We start from the raw sequence: 12,121 nt of genomic DNA, 5'->3' as shown, positions 1-12,121 counted from the left end.
TGTTTTTGAACTTACATGTTTTTATTAACAGTTCTTTAAGATAAGATTTCTGTTTCCATGAAGGCTTAATATAGTTCTGTAAATTTAAAAATAAATTTTTTCATTTTGAACACATATGTCAAGTTCATGTCTGCTCCCCTAATTTGCTGATTACTGAAACCTGCAATTATTCAACGTATTTGTGTATGTGTTTTTATGTTTATTTTATACATATCTTTCCTTTTTATTTATGTATAGTAGGTGTATTCTTAAAAATTAACTGATCAGCAAAGGTTTTGTAATGAGGATGTTAGGGTTGTTTGTGTGATTGCTAGTTGATTGACTGTTTTATGGCCAAAAGTGGTCTCATATTTCATCAGACATAATATATTATGAGAGAGAGATAAAAACTCTCCGTGAAAAAAAGAAAAAAAAAAAAAAATATATATATATATATATATTTAAACTTACAGAACTGTTTTTGAATGTTCATAATGTTCAAAATGATAAAATAATTTAAATAAATTATTTAATAATAATCTTTACTTTTTGAAATAATTTTTTTGTCAGTTACCCATTACTTTGTAAAACAAAATAAGCAGAAGAAAAGCAGAAGGTGATAGCAAGTGCCAGTTTAATGAATTGTGAGAAAATGAGTTCTGCTTTATTTCAGGTCCTTCAGGGAAATCATTGTTCTTTGTTTGTGAAACACTCTCTCAGATAATAGAAGACATGATCCTAACAGACACTATTAGAAACATCAAACTGAATTAGAAGAAAAACTGAAATTAGTTCCTGGGTCTGAGTTACAGAAAGAATATGTGGTTAATGTTTATCTTGTCTTTATATGAAATCCTTTCATTTAAAACTGTTAAAAGTGTCTATATTACCATATATATAATAAATCATTTTATGCATAACTGTTAAATATTTCCATATTACCATATTTTAAAAGGGCTGAAAAGGGGTATAAGTTTGTATGGCACATCCTAACTAAAAAATGAAAAAGTTGATGCATGAACTGTAAAAGGTTGGCCACTTCTGGCCTAGACACTTGTATTGCCTTTTACAATTAAAAGAAAAAGATTGAAATGAATTTTAAATGTTTTTACTTTTGTTTTTACTACAAAAAATAACAGTTTAGTCTGATGTTTCTAAATATATAGAACAAAATTCTATTATATCATATCATGTACACTTCCTGAAAAAAAATACAAGCATTACATAGAAGTCTACTCACTGTGAAGTACACTTACAATGTCAAAACCTGGAGAAGCATGATTTATTGACTTCAAAATCAGATTTAGTAGTACTGGGAGTGAATTAACCTAATCATCCTGAAAAACATGCAACTGTTTATATCAATTCTGTGTAAAACAACCATACTGTATAGAGTAATAACTGTTATTAAATATCAGAGTTCTAACAATTAAAATTTAATTAAATTAAACTTTTATAACAAGCTTTTTCAGCATTCTAGTTATTGTGAGATAAGCAGGGGGCTATAGGGGTTGCCCTATTAACCACTTAATTAATTGGCATGGGTTGCTAAAACCTGACCTCTGTGTTGCCAGGTAAGTATAGGAGGGCTAAATTTGAGTGGGGAGTGCATTGGGTAAGCCGATAGGTGTCTGTGTCCTGAGAAAGACAGGTTGACAGGTTTCTCAACAAATAAACAAAGCATTTATTATATGACTAGATACAAGATACAAGACGCTATACATAGTTAGATACATATACAGGTTATATACGGCTAAATGTGGTTACAAAGTCTAATAATCCAACAGAGCTACTCTATGATAGCTATGCCTAATTCCATTGAGAGAGTTTGCAGTCCGCTAATAATTACTTCTAATGTGGGTGAAGAGCTATATGTGGCGATACACAGTTCTATGTGGAAATGTTGAGAGTCGATGTCTTCTATAGGACTGGATTGGGTCCGTTGCGTGGAGATCCGGGAGATGGAAAGGCACTATTACCAAATACAACTTCTGAGTGCAAACTCTTGAGCTTATGGTGGCTGTCACTTTTATACAATTGTTGTGGGAAAGGGAGTGATCATCCGTTGATGATGATGACGATGCATTCTTGACAGCCAACTGTCAACTTTCCCACTGACTTGTTGTTACAACTGGTGATCTCTGATCTGATTCTCGCAAGGAGAGTTTTTTCTATCAGAGCTGTTTACAATTAAATTTCCGACAAATGCGTTAAATTCGCAGATTTCACATTATTTTTAATGGAATCATTTAACAAAAGTATTTTGCATTTTGTTTGTTGCTTCTATTAGCTTATTTCATTAATAGTTTCTTAAATGACTGACTACTGTTAAATATATGAAGAAATATTCTTTTATATTTATTAATAAGAAGCTAATTATGATATAGTATTTATCCTCCTTCATTGAGTTATGTTAATTATCATCAAGTTACACTGATACATAATAAATTATTTTGAAATTCAGAAATTATTTAAACTTTTACTGTTTATGTTGCTTTTGAGTGCATTGCCCCTTGTGTCCCAATCATAATGTCAATAATATATCTTATACCATTAGTAAAAAAGGTGTGAATGTGAGATTGTAATGGTATGATGCAGTGTTTAAGATAAACAAACACTACATTACACCATTTGTCTGTATTCACATGGATTATAAGAGAAAATGAAGACAATAGACTTATCAAAGGATTGAGTTAGACACAATTCAACTTAGAGATTTTATTATATTGTTAACCAAGATTCTCCTGGGACCTTCTTTCTGCTTAGAACTAGATATAAGACACTAACATTTACTTAGGGATACTATTTGCTTATTCAATATAATCAAATCGTTTATACTGTCTTCTCTTTATTAAGATCTCTTTTTTTCTAATAGCATTATTTGTAATGTGATCATTGTATGAAATTTTTAAAATATGTCTAACATTTCATCTCGAATGCCAAAGTCTATTCTCATCTCTTAGTATTGATAAATTATATAAGATACTAATACAGTCGACCCCCCTATAAGATAGAGATACGTTCCATTCTCTAGGAATCCGCTTTCTTACGAATCCTTCCAATCACAATTCGACACATGTCAAGTTTACGGACTACGGCTGTTTGAAAGATTTTCTTCCATAAAATTAATCGATTCTAGACTAATCCGACTCAACATTTCCAAAATACGTATATATTTTTTGGGAATAATCCGTATAAACTACGCTATAAACAAAAAATTGTAGGATTACTTACCGAGTGTCACCATTCGACATTGCCATTGCTCAACATTGTTTTCGTCGCGGAACAGCTCAGCAAAGAGCGGCCGATTTCTAACAACTTATTTTTCTGTGAAAACTTCGTAGAACTTCGGAGACATCATTAATATAAATAATTTTAATCGCCGTTGAATAAGAAATGTTTCTTTCACAAGAAATGTATAAAATTACAGTACTGTATTAGACTTACGGTACCTAATTTACATACTGACAGACGATAGTTAGCGTAAAAATCTCCGTAGCGTGGCGCCACGCTAGACGGCGGAAATTATATATTTAATTATAACAAAGTTACAATAAGTTAATATATAATTATATATACAGTACCTAATTTATATATAATTAATATATAATTATATGTACAGTACCTAATTTATATATAATTTATATAATACTGTCCAGACGATAGAAATCTCTCCGTAGCGTGGCGCTACGGACGGCGGGAAAGTAGTTCGGCTTCCCGATGACGTTTGAGGTGTTTATAGGGAACTTTTACTATTTTTTACGGATACCGGTAGCAATTTTTTCGTAGTTTTATAGGAATCGTAACTATAGGGACCGTAATTATAGGGGGGTCGACTGTACAGTAGACCTCCTATAACACGGGTTCACATAACACGAATCCATATTATATTGAATTGCGATCATATTCATATAAACACGCTAAAAGAGACTTGTATAATATGGTAAAACGTCGCAACTCATGACACGACAGGATTGGTCAAATCTACACCAATAGTGGATATTGCACAAACTGTTGAGTTTAAACAAGCAGAGGACCTACTAAAAACCATTTATTATTTAACGGCCATAAAAATTATATTTATGTTAATGATGTCTCCAAAGTTCAGTGAATTTTTTGCAGAAAAATAACTTATCATAAAACATGCGCTCGCCATTCGATATGCCGCTCCATGACGAAAACAAGCTTAAGCAATGGCATCATCAAATGGTGCACACTCGGTAAGTAATCCTACAATTTTTGTTTATAGCATAGTTTATATGGATTATTCTCAAAAAATTATACGTGTTTTGGAAATGTTGAGTCAAATTAGTCTAGAATTGATTAATTTTATGGAAAAAAAAACCTTTCAAACAGCCATAGTCCCTAAACTGCTGTTTAGGGACTATGGCTGTTTGAAAGTAATAGTGCTGGGCTGTGATTGGCTCATGTATTTAAGTGATTCGTAAAATACGAAATTCATATAAAATGGAACATATCTACCATGTTATAGGGGGTCTACTGTACTAATATTTTCATTTTACTAATGAGATGTAAATAATTACATCTCATTAGTAACAACAAGAATCCAAAAATTGCAGTTAGTACAGAAAAACCAGTCCAAGTGACCATCTATCAACTGAAGAAATCCGAGAAGGATACATATAAAAAGAAATCTGCATGGCCTCTGAGAGATTTAAAAGTTGTCGATGGAAAAAATGAACACAAAGTAAGCTTATTTCTATTTGTGATTTATATTCTTAAATATTTTTATTATTTATGAAATAACAAAAGAACATTAAAAATCCAATAATGAACCTTTAATGACACTAGCATTTTTAATCTTATTGAAATGCCTTCTATGTTTTATAAAATTGTTTGAGCACCTGAAGCAATAAGGCCAAAAATGTTTTGTAAGTTTTTTTACTGGATATTTAAGGTTTTTTTTTGTTATTTGATAAATAAATATCCAGCAATTCATACAACATTACAACTTTATAATTTATATATTAATTTGATTAATATTAAAATTATTTTTTAGGAGACAGCGGAATTTGATCTGCAGTTTGAAAGATTGTATAAATGGGTTGCTAGCAGTACCCAAGAGAAGAATGCATTTATTAGTTGTCTGTGGAAAGTTAGTATAAAACATTTTAAAATCTTTAATGATTTGATTAAAGTTATTAATTTTATTTGTTGTTAATCATATAAAATTGTCATTTATAAAATTTTGAGCAGTTGTTAAAATTACTGAAAAAATATTTTAGCTCTGCTGTCATCATTTACCAAGACAAAAGCCAAACTTCATTAATATTCCAAAAATTTTGATTGAAGGTCAGTATTGCTTGATTTTTTTATTATAATTATTAAATATTTAAATTACAGTATGTATAATTTTTCATTGGTTAGGATGACTCAGTTAAATAAACATAATGATATGATGTCAAGAAATTTGAGCGGATAGACATTAGATATGAGTTACTGTATGAAACAAATATTTTTAGATTTATTTATTACTACTTTTCTTCATTATGTACTGTGAAGATTACTTATTTATTTTTTTATTACTTAATCTTTTTATAGTAAATATTTCAGAAAGGTAATAGTAATCTTAGCTAATTTGGCCATTTAGCTATCTGGTAAATATATTACTGAATATGATTATTTTCTACAATATATTTCCAAGGTCAAGACAGATAAGATGCATGTGTCCTGTTCTAAGAGGCCAGGCTTGTGATGAGATTGAATCCATTGAAATGTTGGTAGATAGTCTAATCCAGTGTTTACCATCCTTCTTTGATTAGCAACACACTTTGAATTTAATAAGATTCTTGCATCACACCATAATTTTTAAAATAAATTATGGTTGATTTTTAAAATTTTGATAATATGAAAGTTAAACTTATCAAGACAAAACTTGTGATTTTACAAATGTACATAGTACTATTAAAATAAAAAGACTATTTGAATAAGCATGTAAAGAGTAAATATTGCTCTTTAAGCTTGTAAGCCACAATGTTTATAGAAGCTCCAGAGTTGATATGCTTGCATACAACTCTGGATATAGATGCAATCAACTTTGTGAGGAAGAAGTATGCTGATGCCACAAATTTTGCAACAATCAACATTTTAACAAATATCTCTTTTTTCCTTTGGTCAGCCAGCAGTAAAAAACTTGAAAGATAAATTAAATTTTAAAAATCAGCTTATTCAAAATTCTAAAAAATATTTGAAGTGGAGTATTAGTGAAGCTTCTTCTATGAGGCTTACAGAATTGTGTTCATTCTCAAAATTCATTTGATAAATTTTGATTAAACTTTGCCATTTTTCTCTAATTTTGATGCAGAATCCAAAACTGCAATAAAACATGGAGGTCCGTGACTTCGTTTTTGAGATATAAGGTCATTTCATGAGTGCATGCAACAAAGCAATATCACATGAATTGTGTGATGTTTTATGGTCACTAGCACATCTTGTATGGGCTTATAGAATCAAATTTATTGTGAATATTTAATGGATTGATTTTGATAAAACTTTGCCACTTTCTGTTAATTGAGACGAGGAATCCATAAATTAATGAGAGTCCATTTAAATGTAAAAAATCCAGCAACAAATTGCATAACTTTCCTGGCAACATTTAAAACTGAATGTGTGGTACCATCTGTTATGATATTTTATTATTAAAAACATTTTATATTTTTAGTTATTATAAAAACGCAAAAAGCTTAATTTTGAGGGTAGGGATGAGTTTTAGAAAAAATTGTAAATGCTAATAATGAGTTAAATCATCATTAAGTCTGATTCTACTTCAGATATGACACACAATCACCCTTTATCTCCCCACCCATTCAACCTTCAACAACCAAAATTTAATAACACAAATCTTTCTAATACACAAAATTTTAGAAATTTTCAAAAGCACAGGAGTTATTAAGCTTCAAAAAGGGTAAACAAAACCATGCCCCACACAAACACAGATTAACATCTGTACATAGAGAAAAAAACTCTGAATGTCTTTGCATTTCTCAAAATTTCAAGATGCCCTGAGTCCAAAAATGTAAAATTCTTGGGGAGGTCATCTTTTGACTAATTGCCATACTTTCCTTCTGTTATCTGTAAGAGCCAGGAAAGTAAAAATAGAAGTCCCATGACTTTGTTTTCGATATACAAAGCTATTAAAGTAGCAATGTCCATGCTCTCTGATGTGACAAACACATCTAACAGAATTTAGACCTAGGGGTCAAAAATAAAAACAGTATTATGTATGCCATCGATTGCTTTGTTCTTGAATTGTCTCTCCATACCTGGTTAATGCAAGGATTGTGTCTCCTATGGCCTGCAGGTACGAGGATAGCCTCTTTTGTGGCAGCAAGTGCAAAGTTCACCTGTCTGCATTTGTCAAGTACTGTACAAGAATTGCCTGTTCTGTGCCTAACAGGTGCAGGGATTGCTTCTTTTCTTGAGGCTCCACTTCAATTCTATTGTGATACGACAAAGTTGCACGATGTCCTAGTTAATATTTACGTGACACTTATGAAACATATGCATTGGGAAAATAGGATAGTATATATACAAGATGAGTCATGTAATATGAAACAATATATATCTCAAAAACAAAGTGTTGCAGAGGGAAATGTTTAAAATAATGTTTGTTTTGAAAGGGGAATAGAAAATGGAAACAAGCTTACTTATTTTTTAATAACATAAGCACTTTTGACAAATTCAAAATTGTCCTCTTCAGGCAACAAACAATAGAATATAAACACGTTACAATGTTCTAATAAAATGATTAAGAGCTATGATGTATTAACCGTTTTTTAAATTTTTTATAATGCATCAACATTTTCGAACAAGTATAAAATACATTTCAGAAGCATGTAAATTGAACTATTAACGAAGTGTAAAAACACACATAAGCTAGCATCCTAAGTTATAGTATCCTATGAATGATCTGTATAACATGTTTGTATACAAATGCATACAAAGATTCAAGAATGAAATGAAAAATGTGAACAATGACATATTTTGAACACCTGATTACTGAGGCAACTAATTAGAGAATATGTGAAAAAAACTCACAATTTATGATGATGTTGAAGGGTGAGATAATGATGTAGTCAATTCATAGACTTGTCTACAACATTATGCATAATGAGTTGGGTACCACATGGTTTGCAGCAGATGGGTTTGGATGACTTCTGCCATAGTACCTCTGGGATCCAAAACATTGAGACATTAATATAGCTCTGACTTGTCTTGTTTGGACTTGTTTCTTGTTTAGACTGTAAAGAACTGTCAATTTGGCCAAAAATTTTCAGATGATGAAGAGATATAGGAGGCAGTGCAGACTTATTTTGGGACCCAAGCAAAATTTGTTATGGGATTTTTTTTTTTTTGCAGGCATCCAGAAACTGTACAATGGTAATATGCATTTAGATGATGAGGATCACATAAAAAAATAAATATTGTTTTATTGAAAATATATATTATTATTATTATTATTTTATTTAAAAATATATATGTTTTAACCTCTATGTTATTTTGTAATAGCGTTATATAAAAATTATTTATTGGCACAGATATGAATATCCATTAACCTGATTTTTGCTTAAAGCCAAATGATCTGCTGGATTATATTGGGTTATGATATGGCTACTCTTTAATTATTAAATAGTAGCTATATTATAGCCAAGGTTGGTTTTGAGCTCTGTTAGCTGCCTCCGTGGGCCACCCCTGCCCCATTATGTGAATTGTGAATAGATTTATAACTTAACCCAACTGATAGGACTTTACTAGTATGTTTTTATGATAGTTCTGTATAGTTGACTGGAGTTTAAAAATACATNCGTCGTCCATGTTTGACTCTACGACAATTATAGAACTGATCAACAAATGGCGCATTTCTAGTGGAGTCGAGTTAAAACGAAAACATAACTGAAACGGAAACTCTATATGTTTCAGTTCTGTTTCTGAGTTTCTGTTTTCAGGTAATGTGGAGTCCAGGCTTTAACCTTAAATCTGTTTCTTTTCCATTGCCAGTCAGTTCTGGTTGTTAGTCGCCTGTGCGCTAGAGATATATGGCAGTCCCAGCCCCCATCATTTGAATCGCGAGTCGATGTATAACGTAACCCTACCGATAGGAGTTTACTAGTATGTTTTTATGATAGTTCTATATAGTTGGCATGAGTTTAAAAAATCCATAAAAATATTCGATTTATTTATTCTAATTTTATTGAAATAAAAAATGTACGAGATATAAAACAGAAGTAACAAAATACAGTATATCCAAAAAGTTAGAACTGCACTCTTCTTGCTTTCTTATTTACCAATTCATCAATAACATCTGATAATTCTAAACTTTCACACAATTCTTTTTCTATAGATAACAGTCCTAGATCATTAAACCTTTCTTGAATCATTGACATTCTTAAATATGTACACATACTAGTAATGTCAGAAAAATTCTCAAAGCTATAAACAGATTAGGAAATGATGACATTGAGTTATTTTTTGCAATATATGTCAAGATTTTTAACCCTCTCTCCCTTCCAGTGTGGATGTCATTTATGGTTAGCACGTATAAGTCTTGTAATGAACCAAACCTGACTAAAACAGGGATACTAGAGGTTTATTTACACTAAATTAATAAATAAGCACAAAATGAAAACAGTACCTGTTGTTTTTTCTTTATCAGCAAAAGTTCTAATCTTACATGATTTCTTAGGTTAAATTTACGATTTATGTATCCATTGTCATAAAAATTGTCTTTCCACTTCTTTCCCAAGACTACAAATATTCATGTACAAAGTAATCGGTTTTAACTTATTTCTACTTAAGAAGTAGTTAAATAATTAAGGAATTAGGGACATAAATAAACCCTGTTGCAAGAGTCGGAATTTTACTTAAACAAAAAGCTAATTGAATTAATCTCTAGCTGAGTACAGTAGGAACTGATTTCTTTGTAATATTAGATGTAATAAAGACAGAAATTTTTCCAGTTCAATGAGAGTGAGCAAAAAGTTGTAAATTTTGGAAATTTCCATGGACACCTGGTCTTAAAACGAATTAGTTAGAAAACAAATGATACACAATCTATCAAGTTTAACATATTTAGATTCTTACAGCTATGGTGAGAAACATTTGAAATTTACAGCAATCCTGTCACGTCCTTTGAGGTATACTAGTGATGCGACAAAAGAGGCATTTGACATTGACCGCTATCTGCTGCCCTCAGGATTTGACCACCTGTGTGCATGTATGCACTGCACACTTACCAGACCAGCTCTGATTATAGCCCAATATAATCCAGCAAATTGTTTGGCTTTATTTACTAATTTTTTGTTGTAATTTGACAGCAAGTTACAATTGAATTGATACTGTTAGTCTTACTCTGGATTGTAATTTTTTCATTTTTCAAAAATTATTTAAAATTAAAATAATAATAAATAGTAATCTTTTCTTTAATATTACTTTCAAATTAAATTTCTTTTTACTCTTTCTACTCTGTGGGCACTAAGAGGGCAAAATGTGTTTTTGATACTATCTACAACTAAATGTACCCACACTATTTACAGAGGCCATTATACAACTTTACTTTTTAGGTTTATATATGTATAATGGCTAGCCTAGCTGCAATAAATTATTCATTAATTAAACATCTAATTAAAATCTGATTATTTTTAGTACATTTATTTTAGTAAAGAATTAAAAACTAATTTTTTATTGATATAAAACCCATAAGATACTTGAAGTTAAGCTTTATTTATGTATATAATTTTTTTAAAATTCTTAATTAATGCAACTAATTAATTATATTCACGATTTTAAAAAATATTTATGACAATATTATAAATATTAATTTTTGAACTTAGAAACTACTCCAATCAATGATGTTGGGGTAGTAACAGAGCAGCTTGGAGAAGGACAGTCTATGATTGAAGCAGAAGATTACGAGGCACTTACAGGAAGAGAAGAGGCTGATTTAGAACGATTAATGACACAATGTGAATTTGCAATTTGTAATGCTGAAGCTTTTACTGAACAGTTGGCAAGAGAACTTTCTGTTTTGGATGCTGTAAATAATTTTTTCTTTTTTTTAAACTTTTAAACCATATTTAAAAATATGAGATCTTCCAAAACGAATGATACCCATTTTAAATTACTATAATTGTGTTAACTATTATCTGAAAAGTATGCAACATACACCAACTGTCAGAGTTTCATCTTCTTTCTGCATTCAAATATCTCATTATCTACTACCTCTAGGAAGCACCATAAATGAAAATGGCAACTTTGCAACAAAGGCATTTTGTGTTCTGTAGTTTGTAAAGTCAGAATCACTTGTCATTGTGCAACATGAAAAATCTGCATAAGCTGCATAATTCTATAGCACTGACTGCTGTGGGAGAAATGATAATAGATATGCTGTAGTAAGTGTAGAAAGAATTTGAATATCAGTTGGTCATGTGCTATGTTGAGAAACTATAGGGAGTCCCAAAAGTACTGCAAGATTTAAATTTTAAAAGGAATATATTGTTTATTGATTAATTTTCAGAGTTGTTACATTAGTTTAAAGGGTAAACATTGCAATTAAATGTGGAATAGAATATCTGACAAATGCCCCATGACTCTTCTGACACACTCATTTTCTTTTGACACAATTTTCAATTACATTTTGCATAATTTCAGCTCAATTTTGTTGATAACTTTTCAAATTTCTGTTTTCAATTCAGGAATTGATCTTATTTTATTGTCATAAACTTTGGGCTTTACTTATCCCAGAGAAAAAAGTTTCATAGTGTCAGATTGCACAATCTTTATGGCTAATTCTTATTGCTTTTGTGTGAAATAAGTTGCCCAAGAAACTTCTATCACAACAATCAGGTTGTTTCATATGCTGTATGACAGGTGGCACTATCCTTCTGGAACCACGTGTCACTCAAATCCATGCTGCCAAAATGAGGCCACAAAACTATGATATCTCACGATAATGCACCCCATTAACAGTAACTTAATTTTAAGCCTCATTTTTGAAGAAATATGGCTGAAAATTTTTTCACTTACTCTACCAATCTAAAATCCACACCAAACTGTCACTCATTGGGCATGCATCAGTTGTTCTTTGCACAGTCGTTTCATTTGTCATGTTCCTCCAACTAAAAAT

General features: G+C 30.7%; 1 protein-coding gene across 1 annotated transcript in view; it reads left to right on the top strand.

Annotated features, from left to right (window-relative positions):
* LOC111635441 (exocyst complex component 1-like) overlaps nt 1-12,121 on the top strand; it is a 41,853-nt gene that overhangs the window by 3,225 nt on the left and 26,507 nt on the right. The window contains 4 exon segments of the mRNA XM_023380400.1: nt 4,560-4,687; nt 5,000-5,095; nt 5,226-5,292; nt 10,830-11,032. Coding sequence (XP_023236168.1) covers nt 4,560-4,687; nt 5,000-5,095; nt 5,226-5,292; nt 10,830-11,032 — 494 coding nt within the window.

Source organism: Centruroides sculpturatus, unplaced genomic scaffold (assembly GCF_000671375.1).
Source record: "Centruroides sculpturatus isolate CEXI.00-Female unplaced genomic scaffold, Cexi_2.0 scaffold904, whole genome shotgun sequence".
NCBI lineage: Eukaryota > Metazoa > Arthropoda > Arachnida > Scorpiones > Buthidae > Centruroides > Centruroides sculpturatus.
This window is presented reverse-complemented; position numbering and strand designations above follow the sequence as displayed.